Genomic DNA, 22,634 nt, shown 5'->3' on the forward strand with positions numbered 1-22,634 from the left:
TAGAAAATCGAGTTTTCAAGTCAAAAAACAAACACAACAGAAAGAAAATGCTTATGTGTAGTTATGAGTCATGCATTTGGAGTCGATTCCACCGGTTTTTCAATTGCACCAGAAACATTGGAATTGGAATCAGGAAGACCATTGTTGGAATTCATAGCATTTTGCTTAGAATCATCTTTGGAATCTTTTTCGGGTGGTAACATGTGGGAAGGAGGATTTTGCTTTAAGTTCATAAAAAGTTGTCTCATTCTGGAAAGATCGGTTGGTTTTCCGGGTTTTGGGCCCTGAATTACCACAATTCCCGGTTTCTTTTCGTCTTCTTTCTCTTTTCTTGCTCTTCTTTTGTCAATGTTGGCCACCTCACGTGGTATGAGCTCCGCTATTGCTTTCCAATATTGTTGATCTGCTTCTTTATGAAACTTCTCTTGGTTGATCAAGTATAGCTGAACAAAAACAAGATTGAAGTAAAGTAACATTGGTTTTTGCTAAAAAGGGAAACCACATACAAACATTTGTACTTCTAACATTTTTGTTGGTTTACTTATTTAACTATTATACTATAGTAAGATAGTGATTAAGCTATTAAGAATTATATACCTTTTTCATGGTTTTGGAAAAAGACATAATATAGAAAAGTACATTTTCACCATTTTATATATTTGGCCACCATCAGAAACCAATCATTGGTTTTTGCAAAAAGAAAAAGCAAAATACATCACAATGTATAATAATCATTGATTTTTGCCAAAAAAAAAATCAAAATAAAGAAAAACAGTTGTACTTCATCGTTTTATCAGTTTAAGTTACTTGACTATTTTCTATAGTGATTTAACTGTTCTACCTTTTACCGTTTAAAAAAACTATTTTAGCAGTTACTCGGTTTTGAAAAAGGGTAAAATACAGAAAATCACAGCGTACTTTTTACCATTTTATCGGTTTAACCACTGAACTATTATTTTGGAGTGAGTATCATTATAATAGTTCGATGGTTAAATCTATAATGCAAAATAATAGTCAACTTGCTAAATAGATAAAATGGAGAAAGTACATTAAGTTTCTTTGTATTGTCCGGATATAAAAAACAGTGTAAATGGGAAAAAGATTTATTTTGACAAAATTATAATGATTTAATCACAATGAATAGATTTAAGTGGCTAAATCAATAAACATGGTGAAAGTCGATTGTATTTTTCTGTATCTCACCTTTTATTATAATTCCAGAAATCACTAGAGTTTGCAGGAGGGCACATTGTAAAAAATAGCAAAATACTTTTTCTTACATTAATTTGCTCACTCAAATTAAAAATTTGTAAGCGAAAGTTTAACATGCTGACAAAGTTGAATGGTTTTTATATGCTTTCTATAATATTAAATGGTCTTGATATTTTGAAGGTACTTTTTTAATGTCAGTCACCAGATTAGAAGGGAAAATGTATAAATTAGCACAAGGTATTTTTTGTAGTGATTAAACCAATATACATTTTTGACCTTTTAAAAAACCATCCAAGTTATGCGGTTTTGAAAAAGGTTAAAAGCACTGAAAATCATGATATACACATTTTTATCGATTTAGCCAAGAAATAGTTTTTTTTAATGAATTTATGATAATGATAATAATGTTCAGTGGTAAAAACGATAAAGTGGTGAAAGTACATTTGTATTTTTTTGTATTTTAACCATTTTCAAAACCATATCACAGGAAAAATTATTTTCTTAAATTGTAGAAAATACTTAAGTGGCTAAACCAATAAATTGGTGAAAAATACAAATGCTATCTGTATATTACGCAACGAGAATGAAGTAAAAGTGATTTTCTAGTTATAGTAATTTACCCATTGTAAGAATATGCAATTTTGGACAAATATTAAAATTGTAATGCAAAAAAAAATAAAAACAATCATATTTTATTATTTAATACCTTTTCTCGTTCTCTGTTTTGAGCTGTGTTGGTTTCTCTGTTCTTCTGTCTTTTCTCAATGAAAGCTCGTTTGAATTCATCAGCTTCAGAAATAAGCTGATTCCGCATTTCCCTTTCCTTCTTTTCCTTTTCCTCTAGATTAATAGCATTTTGGCTACACACATAAATAAATAAACCTCAAAATGCAGAAAAAACACAACATACTTTCACCATCTTATAGAATTACACTTAACCAGATTAAACCATTCTACTCCTTTTTCACCGACTATTATATCTTTTGACCATTTAAAAAAAAACAATTTTCATGTTTACCTAGTTTTGAGGAAGGGAAAAAATAAAAAAATAGCAATGTACTTTTCGTTACTAGTTTAATATAGCATCCTACTTTTATTTCTTTCTATTACAGCTTTATACTTTCAAAAATCTACCCAATTATAGCAATGACATCCAACCACAAAACATTTTCACTGCTGTAATTAGGTAAAATATTCAAAGTACTTTGCCTTCAGAGGAAAAAAACTAAAGGCACAATTACAATGCCTGAATTATTAAAAAAAAAACTTGAAAGTACAATGTTGTAATAGAAAGAAACAAAAGTATTATGCTCTAATAAACATATAAACGAAAGCATGTTGCAGTTTCTTGCATTTAACCCTAAAACAATGCTTGAATTTATTCAACACAACTTTCTGCGTTCATGGAATCATGGTCATTGCTAGGAATCAGGCTCCATATTTACACAAGGAGGTTTTTTTTGTTATAAAAGCTAGTTAAAGCATTGATTTAGCTTTAAAGGTGTAGAGAGATTGGTAAGAGGGATATATTAATGAGGAAATTTCAGGAAATAGCAATTGGCTTCACTCTTTTTACCAATATAGACAATGTACTTTACTTTTTACCCATAATAGCAATGTACTTACTTTTTGAGGCATCAAAATACTACCAAATTTATAATAGATGACCTTTTGTATATGAGCGACTATGGACAGGATTCTAGTACAAAATTATAAGTCATAATCACCAATTCAGTACCCGTATAGTTTCACATGTACCAAGATTCGAAAGGGCAGTTGCATTGCCTGCTAATCTGAAACACCAATGCAATCAAGAACGTGGTTTAGCTAAAACGACATACATTCGCACACTTGGCATGCATATCAAGATATACGAAGAACAACAAAGAAAACGTTTTCTCTAGAATCATCATTCAAGCAAGCATTACTTTGTCTAACAAATGTTCATAGAATTCGAACGAATTAGCAACCAAACATGGAGATAGAAGATCGAGATCTACATAATATGATCTAAGTAACGCATGTATGTCAGTAAAGACCATAAAACGCAATCGCACATATTTCCGAACACGAGAGAGAGAGAGAGAGAGAGAGAGAGAGAGAGAGAGGCAACAAAATAATAAGAAAATATGTCGAAATTACCGACGCCACTCGCGAAACGCAGCACCTTCCTCACGCATTTGGCCAGGATCAGGAAGTAGCGGCCCGCCGCCACCGCTATCACCATTACCAGAAGACGTGAATATGCCTTCAGTATCAGTTCCTAAGTCGTACGGCTTGGAATTGCCATTTGATTCCGGTTCAAAGGGGGGCGCTGAAGAGAATCCTCCAAAATTCTCAGGAGAATACGTCGTTTCATCTTGATGATAGGAAGGCGGATGAGGAACGTCGAGTACGTTGTTAAGGTCATCGGCAGGAGGTCCTTCGAACCCGTAGTTTTGGCCCGTTTCGTAACCATCGTTGTTTTGAGACGTAGCCGCCTGAATCCCCTCTCCTCCTTCCGTACCGAATGCGCCACCGAAATCCTCCATTTTTAGAGCTCTCTCTTTCTCTCTCAAGATGTTGCAGAAGTGAATTCTCGTTTTATTTCACGATGAAGGAGGTGGCAAACATTACAAGAAGATGTCAAACGATGCCGTAATACGTTCGTTAAACTAGGAAATGGTCCTTGATAGACAAAACTTCAAAATTGGTCCTTATGATTTACCAAAAACTTTGGATAGGATCCAAAACTTTTTTAACTTCTATGAAAGGTCTAAAATCAAAAAATTCTCTTGAGTTTGATCCATTTTGGTCCGTAAAAAACCTTAAAAGACTGTTTTACCCTTTTGATTTCTTTTTTCATTTTTTAATATAAAATATAATTATTTTATAATTAAAAAAACAAAAGGACATGTCCACCCTACCCCGACCCCCACCAGCACCCTACACTATCTTTATTTACTCCTTTTCCCAACCATCACCATGAAGTGTTCTTCAAGCCTCATATCCTATTCTTATCATCGACTTTGGTTCTATGTTGAGATTCAAAAATTAATTAATCTGCTCAATCAATTAAGCTAACAAACTTATTTTCATGAATTGATTTTTGCCCTATGGTTGTATCAGTTCATCATCGATACTTTTATAATTTTCCTATCCCGTGTTCTTTATTCACGATTTGATGTGTTCGATTCTTAATTTAATTCTTATTGCCATTTTAATCCAAGATAACAGTCCTAAAATATGTTGTCAATCTTTTTTGTTATATCGATTTTAGGATAATCTCAGTTGCTTTTTTTATTTCGTCGATGATGCCCTGCACGCACAGTATTCATCTGAAAATCTTTTTAAAGTGATGAAGTTTTAGATGATAATCAAAAAGTGGGTTTACCTGATTTCGATTTGGTTGAACGAGATGTGTTCGTCAATAGGGATAAACAAGTTTAAACGGAGATAGAGATGGGGTGATTTTTGATTTGGTTTGAAGATGGGATTGAACCAAAATTGATTTTTGATTTGGTTTAAATCAGTGGATAATGATGCTTGAATCGAAATGGAGCTTCAAAATAGTTCTAATGACCTGGAATTTGATGTTGAAGATGGATCAATTTTTTGTTTTGATGACATTTTTACTGGAGAACATATAGTATTCAGATGTAGAACGATTTTCAGGGAATTGATCTAAGGAATGATACAGATGAAAATAAACCAGTATAAGATAGGGGTATATGATCTTTATTAAAAGTTTGTGATGAGAGAGAGAGAGAGAGAGAGCATGCGAGAGTGAGGGAGGCTACCATTGGGGTGGATAGTGGGTGGGGTAAGGGTTATGACTCTCCGACGAACATATATGATGGTCATCTCCTCTGTTAAGCATATATATAAGGAGTTCATCGAATTTGCAAGTAAAGGAAGAAGAAGATGCAAGTAGAGGATGAAGAAGATGAGAGACTGAGAGAGAGAGAAAGAGAGAGAGAGAGAGAGAGAAAAAAGGGGAAGGGGGTATAATGATAGGAGGTATGAGCTTTAATGGTGGTCTATGGGGGTGGGGTAGACCCTTTATTTATATTTTTTACTAATTTCATAATGTATTTAAAAACTACATAAAATAATTGAAAAGGGCAAAATTTTCCTTTCACCTTTTTCAAGACCAAAACCACGAAAAATTTCGAATTTTGGACCTTCCACACAAGTTGGAAACTTTTTGGACTATATCCCCAGTTTTTTGCAAACCATAAGGACCAATTTCACAGTTGTGTCTTTCTAGAATGTCAATCTGGTTTGTAAAGTTAGTATTTAAGGAAAATTGGTCCTCCTCATTATACCAAATAATGTTTTCTTTGTCAAATACTATCAAAGTTAGGAAATCTTCATAATTGGTCCTTTAATATTTCAATATACATGTAACATCCCAAAAATCATGATAAAATTTTTTATTTTTTGTAAAACATTTACACAAACCAAAATATAATCAACCATTGTTTCAAGACAAATCCATAAAATTATAGTATCAAAAATCTCTCAAACATACATCAATAGAGGATGTGTACGATCATGCATTCGCCTTGCCCCGATCATCTAATGTACCTGAAACCAAGAAACCAACTGTAACATCCGGATTCCCAGGTATCTTAATTTATGTATTTTATTGAGTTTTGGAGAGAGACGCGGCGAGTAGGCGCTCAGACTCGCCGAGTAGAGTCGCGAATCTCCATCCGGGTTAATGACCGGACTCGGCGAGTCCATACGTGGACTCGGCGAGTCCACGCTGTTTAATGAAACCCTAATTTCTTGGGTTTGGGACCTATTTAAAGGCCCTTATGGCCTTCAATGGCGGCTACCAGACCATAGAGAGAAACCCTAGAGTGCTTGAGCGTTTTGAGAGAGAAAGGAAGCCATTCTTGACCTTGGGAGTGTTGTTTAGCAAGAAGAAGGAGGTACTAGCCAAGAGGAAGCATAGGAGGTTGCTATTCTGTGGATTTGGAGCTAAGATCTTCACATTTTAGGTAGTAATTCGACTCTCCTTCTGTTCTTATGATGATCATATGGATTTAGGGTTTCTTAGACCCTTTGTTGGTTAGATTTGATGTCCAAATAGCCCCTTCTGGTGATAAGGCTTTGGATCTGGATCCATAGAGGTCCAGAGAGCCTTATTCATCAAGCTTTATGAAGAACAATAGAGGTCATGGCCTTGGGTTAAGGTATTTGGGGCTAAATCATCATATATGGTCATATAAATGTTGCTTGTGCATCAAGATCGAGACTTTACGTGATTATAGTGGTTGGGAAGGCCAGATCTATGGATTAGAGGAACAGATCTGACCTCAGGAGGTCATTTGAGTTGGTGCATGACATGAACTCGCCGAGTCCAAGGGCAGACTCGGCGAGTAGGGTTAGGGTTTCCCGTGAATCACTCAGTGAGTGACTTGCCGAGTTGGGGGAATGACTCAGTGAGTCAGAGGGGGAATAGAGGACTCGAGTTCACGACTGAACTCGCCGAGTCACATTTGTGCACTCGGCGAGTCGGGTCAAAAGTTTGACCGTTGACTTTTATTGACTTTTAGGGTTTGGTCAACTTTAGGGTCTTTGAGCCATGAGAGGGGTAAAATGGTCTTTTACCCTTCTGAGAGTACTAAGAGGAGGAATAGTCTAGCCTTGAGAGATGTATTGATTCAGAGTGTTTATTTCATATGATTAGGCGGAGGCTAGACCCGACTTTACAAAGTTCGAGCTTTACCGAGTTACCCGAGGTGAGTCTTCTCACTATACTTTACCTAGAGTGGTAATTAGAGCTATGAGACAGAGTATTGTGTATGCTTTTGCATGATGTGATTTCTATGTGTTATATGATATGTATGTTACAGAGTTTTCAGAGTTGGGACCGGAAGGTCCACAGAGTTAGGGTCAGAGGACCCATAGAGTTAGGGTCAGAGGGCCCACAGAGTTATGGGACTCGGGGGGGGGGGGGGGGGGTCCCACAGAGACACTTTGACCAGAGTGTCAAACAGAGTTATAGCCTCGAGTGGCTAATATGTGTTATGTATGGTATTTTGGGAAACTCACTAAGCATTTATGCTTATAGTGTTGTGTTATGTGTCTCAGGTACCAGCGAGGATCGCGGGAAGGCGCCGGCTTGATCAGTACACACGCGGGGAGATTTTATTATGATCTTGGGATATGATGTTATGTGATACAATGGTGTTTTTATAACGATTATGAATGAAAACATGTTTTATAAATGTGAAAAATTGTTTTGAAAATTTGGGTGTTACAAGTTGGTATCAGAGCCTTGGTTTGAGGGATTCGGATTCATCTTCGGGCGTATCTGAACTCAAACTGAGGATTTGAGAGAAATTTTGATGACTAAAAACTTTTTAAAAGAGTAAAAAGAGTTTTGAGATAAACAGAGTAGAGCCGTGTGTACGATCAGCCAGCGCCCGAACGGTGATTTCCCAAAATACCCTTGTAATTAGTGTTATGAGATATATTATGTTATGATATATGATGAGTTATGCTATGCATGCTAGAGTAGACTAGGTATTATTAGGACTAGAGTGGCCTGATATGTGATGCCTTAGTCTAGGAGTTTTGCTGCTAGGGATACTTGAGAGTGTTTAGATAGCAGCGAGGAGTTTATGAGAGAGCTGCTAGTGAGTAGCATATGGTTAAAGAGAGTAGAGTACTTGGGACTTGGGATCCAAGGAGGAGGACTTAGAGTGGATGCTAATGCGGTGTGGACGGTAGTATAGGGCTCGTACTACTGAAGACACCGGAACAGTGCGCACCCTAACTAAGAATCCATCGGGTACTAAGGAGCAAGTAGGGTGGAGTTATCGAGTGCGAGTATACTCGAGCGAGTCCCTGATATTTATTATGCTGTATTTCAGAGACATCATGGTTGGGACACGCCACACACCAGAGAGCAGCGGTACTAGTGATGAGGAGATCCGTAGGATCATTCATGAGGAGGTGGCTGCGGCCATCAGGGCAGAGATACCAGAGATGTTCGGGTCTATCAAGACCACACTGATAGAGACATTTGACGAGAGATACGCTGCTCTTTCTGAGGCTGCGGTTGCTGCGGCCACTGCAGCTATAGCTGCGACTAGGCCGCAGGGTGGTGATGTGTTGCTGTTTCGTGAGTTCAGCAACACAAAACCACCGGAGTTTGATGGGACCCAGGACCCGATTGCAGCGATGAGGTGGATATCAGACATTGAGGGGTGTTTCTTTACTTGCTCATCTCCAGAGCATTTGAGAGTCCGGTTCGCGTTGAACCAGCTTCGCTTGGGAGCGAAGGACTGGTGGAAGTTTGTGACGGCGCACTATTCGCCTACTGAGCTTGCTGCAGTGACCTGGGAGAGGTTCACTGCTATGTTCCGAGAAGAGTACGTTCCCCAGGTGGAGAGGGAGCGTTTGGCCCAGGAGTTTTTGACCCTCAAGCAGGGTACAGAGTCTGTTACAGTGATCACCAGGATGTTCCATGAGCGGGCGATGTTCTGCCCAGAGCACGTGTCCTCCGAGCAGGCACGTATGAGCCGATATCTGAGCATTTTGAGGAGGGATATACGAGAGTTCGTGGCGAACTCGACGTACCGGACATTTGCCGAGCTTCAGGCAAATGCCCGGAAGATGGAGATAGAGCTGGAGACTCAGGCTAGGGAGGAGGCGGAGTCTCAGGGGAGGGATCGGCGACCGGCACAGTCTCAGCCGGCAGCCAAGCGGGCCAAGCCCGCCGATTCGAGATCAGGGAGCCAGAGGGGTCGCACTTGTGGCAAGTGCGGCAAGAGTCATGATGGAGTGTGCAGAGCAGGGTCTTGCTACAAATGTGGCAAGGAGGGGCATATGGCCAAGGATTGCCCCAAGGGGTTTGCAGTCTGTTTTCACTGCAACCAGACCGGACACCGAAAGGCCGAGTGTTCGCAGTTACGAGGGTCAGCTCAGGGAGCTTCTCAGGGATCTGCCCCTGCTGCTGTTCGAGCTACAGAGAGTCGGCCGGCGAAGGCCGAGGCGCCGAAGGCTCGCGGGAGAGCCTTCCAGTTGACAACAGAGGAGGTCCGCGCAGCACCCGATGTGGTAGCTGGTATGTATTATTTCCTCTGTTTATTTTGAGTTTGTAGTGTTATGCTTATATTGTGATATGCGTAGGTACATTTCTTGTATGTTCTGTACCTGCCTTGGTGTTATTTGACTCGGGTGCGAGTCGGTCTTTTGTGTCACTAGCGTTTAGTCAGCACATCAGTACCCAACGTGAGGCGTTGAGTCGACCTCTACGAGTTTCCATAGCTGACGAGCGAGCGGTGTATGCTACTGATGTGATTCGAGGATGTGTACTCAAGATCTTCGGTGTCGAGTTTCCGATAGATCTGGTCCCGATTGCTATGGGGGACGTATGTGTCATAGTGGGCATGGATTGGTTGAGCCGTTTCGGAGCTGTGATTGACTATGAGCGACAGTTGATGACGATACGAGACCCCGGTGGGGGAGTACTTACGGTGTACGGCGAGGGTTCCCGTTCTGGGTCAGCATTTTGTTCGGCCGCTAGAGCGAGGTAGAGTTTACAGCAGGGCTGTAGTGGGTTTGTGGCTTATGTGGTGGATACGAGAGTAGATGCAGAGAGACCGAGGTCGATCGAAGAGGTCCCGATAGTGCGCGAGTTCCCGGATGTTTTCCCCGAGGAGTTTCCGGGTGTGCCTCCCGAGAGGCAGGTAGAGTTCCGTATTGATTTGGTTCCGGGGGCAGCGCCTATCGCCAAGGCGCCCTATCGCCTTGCGCCACCAGAGATGCAGGAGTTATCCTCGCAGCTTCAGGAGCTGCTGGGGAAGGGGTTTATACGGCCGAGTAGCTCGCCGTGGGGAGCGCCGATCCTTTTTGTCAAGAAAAAGGATGGTTCACACCGGATGTGCATTGATTACCGGGAGCTGAACAAACTGACGGTCAAGAACCGTTACCCCTTACCGAGGATCGACGATTTATTCGATCAGTTGCATGGAGCGTCTTGGTTTTCCAAGATCGACTTGAGGTCTGGATATCATCAGATGAGAGTACGAGATGAGGATATCCAGAAGACAGCGTTCAGGACTCGTTACGGGCATTACGAGTTCGTGGTGATGCCTTTCGGGCTCACCAATGCACCAGCGGCGTTCAAGGATCTCATGAACAGAGTATGCAGACCGATGTTGGACCGTTCGGTGATCGTGTTCATCGATGATATACTGGTGTATTCGAGATCCAGAGAGCAGCATGAGGAGCATTTGAGAGAGTTACTTGGAGTTTTGAGATCGGAGAGGCTTTATGCCAAATTCTCCAAGTGTGATTTCTGGTTACGAGAGGTCCAGTTCCTAGGGCACCTCGTTAACCAGAATGGGATATTGGTCGACCCGGCCAAGATTGAGGCGGTTATGAGTTGGGAGGTGCCGAGATCCCCCACCGAGATCAGGAGTTTCTTAGGGTTGGCTGGCTATTATCGGAGATTTATCAAGGATTTCTCCAAGATCGTCGTGCCACTCACCAGGTTGACCCGGAAGGGTGTTGCTTTTTCATGGGGACCAGGGCAGCAGGCCTCCTTCGAGACACTTCGCCAGAGACTGTGCGAAGCCCCAGTGTTAGCCCTTCCGGAGGGGATGGAGGACTTTGTGGTGTATTGTGACGCATCGATATCGGGGCTGGGAGCGGTGCTGATGCAGAGAGGGCATGTGATAGCATACGCATCGAGGCAGCTGAAGCCTCACGAGACGAGGTATCCCACCCACGATCTGGAGTTGGGGGCTGTAGTGTTCGCCCTCAAGATCTGGCGTTACTATCTGTATGGGGTTCGGTGTACCATATACACGGACCACAAGAGCTTGAAGTACTTGATGGATCAACCCAACCTGAATATGCGCCAGAGGAGATGGTTGGACGTGGTAAAGGATTACGATTGTGAGATCCTGTACCACCCGGGCAAGGCTAACGTTGTAGCCGATGCCCTGAGTCGTAGGGCGGAGAGCGCCCCGATACGGGACGTTTGTATGAGATTGACAGTGATGACTCCGGTGTTGGACACCATCCGAGGGGCCCAGGCTGAGGCCGTGAGACCGGAGAACCGCAAGAGAGAGCGGGTTATCGGATATGTATCGGAGTTTGTTACCGATAGCAGAGGGCTTATGACCTTCCAGGGTCGGATCTGGGTGCCATTTGTGGGCGGGGCACGTACCATATTGATGGAGGAGGCACACCGATCTAGGTTTTCGATCCATCCCGGGGCCACTAAGATGTATTTGGACTTGAGAAGAGATTATTGGTGGCCCTGTATGAAGAGGGATGTAGCATGGGTTGTTGAGAGGTGCTTGACCTGTCGCAGGGTTAAGGCCGAGCACCAGAGGCCGCATGGTAAGTTGCAGCCGTTGGAGGTTCCCGAGTGGAAGTGGGAACAGATTACCATGGATTTTATCACCAAATTACCAAGGACTGCGAGGGGCGTCGATGCAATTTGGGTGATTGTGGACAGGTTGACGAAGAGCACTCACTTCCTTGCTATCAGTGAGAGCTCCTCCGCTGAGAGGTTGGCAGAGTTGTACGTGAGGGAGGTGGTATCACGGCATGGAGTGTCGATCTCGATCGTCTCAGATCGAGATGTACGTTTCACTTCCAGATTCTGGAAGAAGTTTCATGAGGAGTTGGGTACGAGGCTGCATTTTAGTACTGTATACCACCCCCAGACAGATGGGCAGAGTGAGCGGACGATTCAGACGCTCGAGGACATGCTTCGGGCATGTGTGTTGGATTTCGGAGGGAATTGGGACACATACTTGCCCTTGGCTGAGTTTTCCTATAACAACAACCATCATTCGAGCATCGGTATGCCACCCTTTGAGCTGTTGTATGGGAGGAGGTGTCAGACTCCTATTTGTTGGGGTGAGGTCGGGAAGCGTGTGATGGGTAGTACAGAGATAGTACTTCAGACGACTGAGCAAATTCAGCAGGTCAGACAGAGGTTGTTGACCGCTCAGAGCCGCCAGAAGAGTTATGCGGACAAACGTCGCTCGGAGCTTGAGTTCCAGGTTGGTGATTTAGTACTCCTGAAGGTATCTCCTTGGAAGGGGGTGATCCGATTCAGGAAGAGGGGTAAGTTGGGACCTCGGTATATTGGTCCTTTCAGGGTGACTGCCAGGGTGGGCAGGGTAGCGTATCGTTTGGAGCTACCTACGGAGTTGAGCCATATTAACGATACCTTCCACGTGTCTCAGTTGAGGAAGTGTATCGCTGATGAGTCGGCAGTGGTTCCGTTAGAGGACATTCAGGTGGATGCGAGCCTGAATTATGTTGAGAGACCGGTTGCGATTGTGGATCGAAGGATCAAGACTTTGAGAAACAAGGAGGTGCCATTGGTTCAAGTCCAGTGGCAACATCGGAAGGGTTCTGAAATGACCTGGGATCCGGAGTTAGAGATGCGTGAGCAGTATCCAGAGTTATTTGTGGAGTGAGACTTCGAGGGCGAAGTCTGATTCTAGTGGGGGAGAATTGTAACATCCGGATTCCCATGTATCTTAATTTATGTATTTTATTGAGTTTTGGAGAGAGACTCGGCGAGTAGGCGCTCAGACTCGCCGAGTAGAGTCGCGAATCTCCATCCGGGTTAATGACCAGACTCGACGAGTCCATACGTGGACTCGGCGAGTCCACGCTGTTTAATGAAACCCTAATTTCTTGGGTTTGGGACCTATTTAAAGGCCCTTATGGCCTTCAATGGCGGCTACCAGACCATAGAGAGAAACCCTAGAGTGCTTGAGCGTTTTGAGAGAGAAAGGAAGCCATTCTTGACCTTGGGAGTGTTGTTTAGCAAGAAGAAGGAGGTACTAGCCAAGAGGAAGCATAGGAGGTTGCTATTCTGTGGATTTGGAGCTAAGATCTTCACATTTTAGGTAGTAATTCGACTCTCCTTCTGTTCTTATGATGATCATATGGATTTAGGGTTTCTTAGACCCTTTGTTGGTTAGATTTGATGTCCAAATAGCCCCTTCTGGTGATAAGGCTTTGGATCTGGATCCATAGAGGTCCAGAGAGCCTTATTCATCAAGCTTTATGAAGAACAATAGAGGTCATGGCCTTGGGTTAAGGTATTTGGGGCTAAATCATCATATATGGTCATATAAATGTTGCTTGTGCATCAAGATCGAGACTTTACGTGATTATAGTGGTTGGGAAGGCCAGATCTATGGATTAGAGGAACAGATCTGACCTCAGGAGGTCATTTGAGTTGGTGCATGACATGAACTCGCCGAGTCCAAGGGCAGACTCGGCGAGTAGGGTTAGGGTTTCCCGTGAATCACTCAGTGAGTGACTTGCCGAGTTGGGGGAATGACTCAGTGGTCAGAGGGGGAATAGAGGACTCGAGTTCACGACTGAACTCGCCGAGTCACATTTGTGCACTCGGCGAGTCGGGTCAAAAGTTTGACCGTTGACTTTTATTGACTTTTAGGGTTTGGTTAACTTTAGGGTCTTTGAGCCATGAGAGGGGTAAAATGGTCTTTTACCCTTCTGAGAGTACTAAGAGGAGGAATAGTCTAGCCTTGAGAGATGTATTGATTCAGAGTGTTTATTTCATATGATTAGGCGGAGGCTAGACCCGACTTTACAGAGTTCGAGCTTTACCGAGTTACCCGAGGTGAGTCTTCTCACTATACTTTACCTAGAGTGGTAATTAGAGCTATGAGACAGAGTATTGTGTATGCTTTTGCATGATGTGATTTCTATGTGTTATATGCTGTGTATGTTACAGAGTTTTCAGAGTTGGGACCGGAAGGTCCACAGAGTTAGGGTCAGAGGACCCATAGAGTTAGGGCCAGAGGGCCCACAGAGTTATGGGACTCGGGGGGGGGGGGGGGGGGTCCCACAGAGACACTTTGACCAGAATGTCAAACAGAGTTATAGCCTCGAGTGGCTAATATGTGTTATGTGTGGTATTTTGGGGAACTCACTAAGCATTTATGCTTACAGTGTTGTGTTATGTGTCTCAGGTACCAGCGAGGATCGCGGGAAGGTGCCGGCTTGATCAGTACACACGCGGGGAGATTTTATTATGATCTTGGGATATGATGTTATGTGATACAATGGTGTTTTTATAACGATTATGAATGAAAACGTGTTTTATAAATGTGAAAAATTGTTTTGAAAATTTGGGTGTTACATCAACAACTGTAAGCCAAAGCTTAGTGAGTTTTCCCAAACATATACCTCACACACAACATGTATACAATGCATGCACTCCAGGCCTACAACATAAAGCTGGACCACCACCTGAGCCTTCAGAAACAAGCTGGACCGCTCCTGAGCCTACATCATAAGCTGGACCGCTCCCTTGGGCCTACAATATCAACCGGACCACCCGGGTATCTTGACCTTCAACACAAAGCAGGACCGCCTCAACCCAACCACATTATGTCGACATATGCAAACAATAATCAATAACCAACAAGTTCATGTAATCATACAGATTTACCAAATCTAACATATCACTACAACATAACAACATCCTATACACAAGGATACATAATCACAATCTAGTGGGCCAACATTGGTGCCTTCTGATGGGTTGTACATGCAATAACGCGGATAAATCCTTATACACTTAAGGGTACATGCAACCTATTATATCTAGTCATAACACTATTGAAGTAACATTGTAACATCCCAAAAATACAACCCAAAAATTTTCGTTTGAAAACTTTACTAAACCATAATATTAAATATTAAAAGATAAATCCATGGATCATGCGTCTATAAATGTCATAATAAGTTTATCAAATCAACTGATGTCAGAACATATCAAAATATCCGAATAAAACTCCCAGGATAAACTGAAGTTGTGGTGTGCGCCATGCCATCATCCCGAGCTCTTCCCCTTACTAGCGGAAGTACCTGAAACCAAAAACTGAAACTGTAAGCACAAAGCTTAGTGAGCTCCCCCAATTTACCACATACCATACAATAACATATAAAGCAACTACTGGGCCTTTCACACTGCATCGGACCGAAGTCCGGAACTATCCAGGGCCTTGCCCTCTGCATCAGACCGTAGTCCGGAAACTGCATCGGACCATAGTCCGGAACTAACCAGGGCCTTGCCCTCTGCATCAGACCGTAATCCGGAAACTGCATCGGACCGTAGTCCGGAACTAACCAGGGCCTTGCCCTCTGCATCGGACCGAAGTCCGGAACTGACTGAACATAGCATAGCATAATCATAACTACTAGCATAAACATATATACTGCATACTACATCAGACCGAAGTCTGGAACACATAACACGAAGACATGCTTGAATCACAAAGACATCAAGCACACTGAGCTACTGCATCGGACCGAAGTCCGGAACTACTGCTAACTTAAACGGGCCGGCATTGTGGCCGTAGACCCGTTCCTACTGGAAGGAAACTCACCTCGTAACGCTGGCTGCTGAGATGCTAAATCTGAAACTGGCTGACTGCTGCTCCGGAACTCCCCGGCTACAATCCCATAAACACTAAATCAGATATTGATAACTGTTTTTAGGGTAAAATGACTATTTTACCCCTGGTCAAAGTCAACTTCCTGGTCAAAGTCAACTTCCTGGTTGACTCTACTCGCCGAGTCCTACTATGAACTCGCCGAGTTCCCGGACTCACACTTCTCTAACTTGCGACTCGACTCGCCGAGTCGGGACGTAGACTCGCCGAGTCCCTCTACTTCCAGATCCTTGTTCTAACTCACTGAGTCCTCTTCCACTCGCTGATTCAACTCACAACTCTAAAATCGGAGAAATCGGGAGTTGCGCTCCGACTCGCCGAGTCCAAGAACAACTCGTCGAGTCCTATGCATGTCCTCACTAAACAGTTGATTCTAATCGATTCCAGTGCATCCAATTCATAGATCTGGGCTTCTAGGGCCGATATAACACGTAAAGTTGCCAACTTCACGTACATGCATAGAGGTATGAAGCTAAAACACCAAAATAAGCTAGAAATGGGAACCTAGGGTTTGGAACAAGGCCTTGCTTTGCATAAAGGTAGCTACTTTGAGCTCCTGGGGCTCAATGATGTCCAGATCTATAGCTCACTACCCTAAGGGAGCTCCAAACTCGAGTTTGGACCTTGAAATGTCCCAAAAGTGGCAAAACAAGCATATATGAAGATCTACTAGGAAAATGAACAAGGTAGAGGCTTTATTACCAGATGAAGTAGAAAATGGAAACTAGCTTCTGGATCTCCTTCTTCTCCTTTGCACCTTCTCTCTTTCCTTTTCTTCTATACTTCCAAGAATACACCAAAACACTCAAAATCAAGAAGGAATCACTCAAACTCACCAATGGAGGCTAGGGTTTTGAGTTCTGGACTATAGGGGCCGCAAATGAACCCTAGGGAAGAGAATCAGATGCTTAAATAGGGTACCAAGTCCCGGAATTAGGGTTTCCCGACCCAGACCAGACTCACCAAGTCCACTAGCCGACTCGTCGAGTCGGTCACTTAATCTTCCACGCGGAGCCCGCTCCGACTCGCCGAGTTCTTCCTTGGACTCGACGAGTTGACTCTTTCGACTTAGGGCTTTTCTTTCCTTTCTTGGTCTTTCTGATTCTGGGTGTTACAAACATTCTATTAAACAACAAGAAATGTAACATTCCGTTATAAATAAATATATAATAATAATAATAATAATAATAATAATAATAATAATAATAATAATAATATTAATAAAATAAATAAATAAATAAATAAATAATCCATAAAACCTCGAGATGTACTTTATATTTTATTTTATTTTAGCCTTAAATCCGTAATAATTTATCAGCGTTAGCCATAGAAGTTGAAAGTTATATTTTCTTGATGTTAAGGGTGAAATGGTAACCTATGGACTTGTATTGAATAGCTTTTTCGAAACAGGGGGATAAAGGGTAAAATATGGACTTAGTTCGAAAAGAAATTGTAGAGGCAGAGACCATTCTCGTTAAAATGTGACCAAGTTTGGTAAGACACGGGATTTTAACCCGTGTTCCTTACCCTCCCGTTTTTAAGGATGCAATACCCAATCCTAACCCTAATCACTATTGCAGCCGCCACCCTTATACCCCCTCCAGCCGCTGTCAACTACGTAGCCACCATGAGCCCGAATACCGCTGCTACACCGCTGACGTCGAAGCCGGAGAACCACCAAGCAACCATCATCACTATTTCGTTTCCGGCGAAGACGAAGAGTCATGATCATGTCATTGATTCAGTCGAGGAGATAGGAAGCTAAGGATCGTGGAGGCTGTTGTTGTTCGTGGTTGGGTCGCGTACACTCTCTTCTCCATTTCTTCTACTGCTACGCCTCAGCAAACGTCCGTCGTCGTTGTTTCTCGTGCTAGTGACGTGATTGCCTCCGGCCATCGTTTGCCGTCAAAGAGGTGGCTACAGTCGTGTTTTATTATATGTGCGCGTGTGTGTTGTCGTTGCAACCTTGTGAGGTGTGTGTGTGTACTTTGGTTGGTCGGAAGTCGAAGAGAACCACCATGGCCGCCAACCATCGTGGCTATCACCATTGTTTCCTTTTCTGCCACCACCAGCCGCCGTGTAGTGGTGGCTATGTGTGTGAAATGGTGTTTATGTGTGTGTGTTTATTTTAGTTGAATGTTGTTTTGGGTGTTGCTTGACCGAAAAACGAAGAAAACCCACCACCACCACCGTGAGGTGGTGGCTGCCACTTCCTGCTACCGCTAGCCACCGTTTTTGGTGGTTGTATTGGGCTTTTTCTTATTATTTTTGGTGCTAGTGTGTGTGTGTGTGTTGTAGGAAATTATATGTTTGTTGGATTGTTGGAATTATTACTCAAACCGCCACCGTGTGCGGGTGGCTGCCGCCTCCTGCCGCCATGGACCGCCGCCGACCACCACTGCCTGAGGTGGCAGTGGGTGGTGCCCAATTTACTAATTATATATTTATTTAATTAGTTAATCATTTAACTTTAGGAGTTGGAAACCCGAATTAGGGTTTAGAGAACCCTAATATCAAGAAACCCTAATTTTGGAGTTGGTCGGGACCCGCGTCAAAACTATTAACTAACTTAAAATAATACTTAATAATGCCCCTACAATTAACTTAATGCAATATTGGGCTTAATAGATTAAGTGCTTAAAGGGTTAAGTGTGGTCTAACCCTAGTTATCATTTTATGTGAAAAACCCTAGAATCGAGAAGCTATATTTTGGTCAATGAGCGGGCACGTAATTAGACTATTGATTGGGTTATTATTTTACCGGAGAATGACTAAGTCAAACCTTAATCAACCATAACCTTAAGTGATTAAGTCCTTAATGGTTTAAGTGTTCTTACTTAAACCTAATCGTCATTTTATGTGAAACCCTAATCATCATTTCATGTGAGGTGGTCACTGTTGCAAGTGACTATAACCTGTGATCGAGTATTGACTCAAGTATCTTCTTGTAGGTGTTTGGAAGTGAGTTGAAGCTGGTAGAGTACTTCATTGCTACATTGGTTATCTACGCGCATATCGAGGTGAGTTTCGCCTCACTGTACCCGTGGGTCGAAGGCACTAATGCCGGCCCACAAGTTTTGGTTATCTGCTAGTAGAGGGATGTCCTGAGGACTGTATATGGTCATGTAAGATAGACTGTGAACTCTTGATTTAGGCTCTCTTACCTATTAGAACTAGTCATAACACTATTGAAGTAACATTTAATTGAACAACAAGAAACCTATAACCCTAGGTAATTTTGAAATTCATAGAAGATTACATACCTTTTGATTGTTGTAGTAAACAATCAAACAATCCTTCTTGAAAACTCTTGGAAGCTAGCACCAAAAATCTCGTGGCTCTGATTATTCACACCCAAACCCTAGCAACTAGGAAATTTGAAGAGAGCAGAGGGAAGAGACAAAATTTCAGCTGGCTTCTTATCTTGTAGGTTGGCCTAAATTTAAAGGGTGGAGGACCCTATTTATAGTTGACCAAGAAACCCTAGATAACTCTTACTTGATTAAAATAATAATATCTCAAAATAGGTAATTATCTGGTTTCCTAATTATCTCCAAGACATATTCTAGAAGCCTTATTTGACTCCTTAAAACCTTACATCACTAGGACGTTTCTGGAATGCCTTCTGCTCAATTTTTGTACAATTACAACTTAGGTCCTTGCACTATTAATTAATCCAATTAATCCCAAAATTAATTCTAATTAATTTCTGATTAATTCTTAATTAAATAATAATATTTATAATTAATATATTATTCTCATAATATATTAACAAATCATTTATCACTATTTATTAATCATATAATAAATCAATAAATCAATCTCTCTCTCTCTAAAAGTCATCATATTCAATTACCAGGTTTGAGGACAACCTAAAAGGACTTTGTCAATAATTTAAGTATATACCAATTTATTTATTGGCTTAGACAGCTAATCCAACACCTTCAAACCATGAGTCCAGTAAGGAAAACTCACCTCAAGTCTAGAAGATAGTTGAACTGATCACAGATCTAAATATCGGCTCTATAGGTCACCTATACAACAAACAGGGACCAAGTCTCAACTACAACTCAAATTACTCCATTTGACCTAAAGTCAAACTTGGTCAAAGTCAACGGTCAACGGTCAAAAATTCAAAAGTCAACAATCAGCCAATCTACGTCCAGCGTAACAGCTCTACGCCCTGCGTAGAACCTAAGGTGGAAAATGGGAGAAAATGGCGCTACGCCTCGTGCAAGGGGATTTACGCCCTGCATAAACCCCTAAAACCCTAACATAATCATTAAGTCCTTTACTCAGTCCAATATCTCTTCCAACTTCCATATATCTATCTTACAAACGTCTTAATGGATAAATTCTCAGACTTTTTCCATTTGAATGCATACCAAGGGCACGAAATCATAACCTAAGTTTAAAAAGTCACCCAATGCTCCATAACTCATGCATAGATGGATGAGCGTGACCAAGCTCTCATTTTTATGACTTAAAAACCCTAAAAATGTCTGGAAATTACACTCCAATGGTGTAGAGTAGCTCTTACTCATATTCACCATGGTTATGGGGATAAGAAGCATGAAATATTAAGCACAACTAGATCTATCATAAAAACACATCAAGGCAGGGACTTTATACCTTCTGGAGATGGTTGAGTGGATGAATCTTCTGGATCTATACTGATTTGAGCTCCCAAGTGGTTCCATAATCTTCTTCTTCATTCATAAGTGAACACAAAACACACTCAAGGCTCAAAACTCTCAAAAAGGGGATTAAAGTTTTAAAGGGTCTGTTTGGGAGGATGGAGGTTGAGGATGGAAGGGCATCAAGGGAGTTAGAGCTTTTAAATAGGGTTCAAACCCCCAAGATTAGGGTTTAAACCTAGGCATCTACGCGCTGCGTAGCTTGATATATGCCCTATGTAGATCATTAAGCCCCCACATCAAGATTCCCTCCTACACGCTACGTAAGAGATTACCCTATGCCCTGTGTAGGATCAAACTCTCCAAAACTTTACATTTTGAAATACAGAAAGAAATTTACCAGAAGGACTGGGTGTGACAATACGATACTGGTGCGGTGAAATTAAAATCCCTGGCAATATTTTGGGCTCGCTATTCATGTGTAAACAAGGTAAATTCCATTATGTGTAGACTCGATAATCGGTCTTGTGATTAATGTATGGAGGTAAATCACAATGTATCGGGAGCAATGAAAGTGGCTTCAAGACTTAAACCTAATACTTCTTTTTCTTAATATATCCTACTACACCTAACAATAACCCTTTAGAAACATAGTAAAAGGTGGTGTGGACTATGTCAAAGAGCATTGCCCTCATGACGAGATATTAGGCATCTCATATACAAGGTTAACATAATGCAAAAAGTTAAATAAAATCTATAAGATTTTTGCGGTGGGATTGTCCGTTACTTGTTCAGAACATATGTATGTGAATATGGTGCAACCCTTTGCATATGTTCTTCTTATAAATATCAACTACTCTTTCACAATAGTCTTACATCACATAATAATGAAAAAGTATGTATTTTTAGAGTCATTTGAATTATTTTATGAATCAACTTGAATATCCAAAAGTCATTGGTTGTTCAATTCCATGACTAACACAACGCCTTATATTGCCTTTTGTTGTAGGAAAATAATGTAGGTTCACTAGCAACCTTAGTACTCGTCATTCATTACTAGAAAGAAATAAGATGAATGCTTTGATACATTAAGAAAACCAAGGGCTTTAGTTTGTCATATGTAGGATTTCCATATGTCATATAAGGATATTCAGATGCTAGTTAGATTACCAACATTGAGGACCAATCATTTACTAGTGGTTGGGTATTTCTACTTGGAAGAGGAGCAATCATGTGGTCCTCAAAGAAGCAATCTTTCATGTCAAATATGGAATATAAATTTCTAGCACTTGTTGTTGATAAGGAAGCATAATGGATAAGAAATTTGATTTATGAGATTCCATTATGGCCAAAGTTTATTTCATCCATTTCTATACACTTTGATAGTGTTGCTACCATAACAAAAGCATATAATCATGTGTATAATGGAAAGTTACGACATTTGGATGTTCAACGCAACATTGTATGTGAGCTTATTGCTAAAAATATAATTTCTATTGTGGTTTTTCGATCTCAACAGAATACGGTTGATCATTTGACTAAAGGGTTATCTAAGGACTTTGTAAATAAGTCGAAAATAAGAATGGGTTTAAAGCTTGTTTGATATCTCTAATGGTAAGATACACACTTCATTTCTAATGCAATGTTAAAAGTTGAATTTACTGTGAAGAGCTTGCTTTTGGAGATTGCCACATTTGTTTACATTATTCCAAGATATATGCTTAGACCTACATATTAAAGTTAAGTTGAACATTTTCTTAATAGTTCTTTTGAAAAAGGGCATGTGCATGTGCATGAATCAAAAGGACTACTTATATATTATGAACTTTTTCCGCTTCAAGAAACTTAGGTTTGGCTTTTATACACTCGTGAATGGATAGGACACATGACTTGTAATAGTGCCAAGTATGAACATTATAATTTTGTACAACTTGTGTGTATAATTCTTCAATTACTCAAATGAGTTGATGAGTTCGATCCTTTGGACACCCATATTCTCGAGTATGTGAAATGTGTATTATATAATATGATATTTCAATCTTTAATATATTTTCATTTACGCGTGAGTTTGGATTAATGTTTATTATTTAAGTTCATCAAAGAGTACACTAAAATGGAGGAGCAATGTTGGTATTTTAGTTCCATCAATCTTTTTAGTATAGTCGGAATTAACTCGAGATAGATTGAGTTCAACTTTTATTATAACATGATATTAGAGGTATGAAGTGTGCACTCAAATAAGCTAATGTGAACTTAAGAACACAAGAGTGAGGGCCTTGGTTCGAATCTCGCCCCTCCTATTTTCTTCCCCCAAATT

At 41.4% G+C, this 22,634-nt stretch overlaps 1 protein-coding gene across 1 annotated transcript; it reads right to left on the reverse strand.

Annotated features, from left to right (window-relative positions):
• Positions 1 to 3,867, reverse strand: LOC145168479 (clathrin light chain 2-like). The gene is made up of 3 exons (XM_079087275.1): positions 3,355 to 3,867; positions 1,919 to 2,072; positions 1 to 443 (listed from the first exon to the last, which is right to left on the reverse strand). The coding sequence occupies exons 1-3, from the start codon at positions 3,741 to 3,743 to the stop codon at positions 69 to 71; spliced, it is 918 nt and encodes a 305-aa protein (XP_078943401.1). The 5' UTR covers positions 3,744 to 3,867; the 3' UTR covers positions 1 to 68.
• Between the last annotated feature and the right edge of the window lie 18,767 nt (positions 3,868 to 22,634).

The sequence above is a fragment of the Lactuca virosa genome, chromosome 4 (genome assembly GCF_052849685.1).
Source record: "Lactuca virosa cultivar CGN04683 chromosome 4, Lactuca_virosa_CGN04683_v6, whole genome shotgun sequence".
Taxonomy (NCBI): Eukaryota; Viridiplantae; Streptophyta; class Magnoliopsida; order Asterales; family Asteraceae; genus Lactuca; species Lactuca virosa.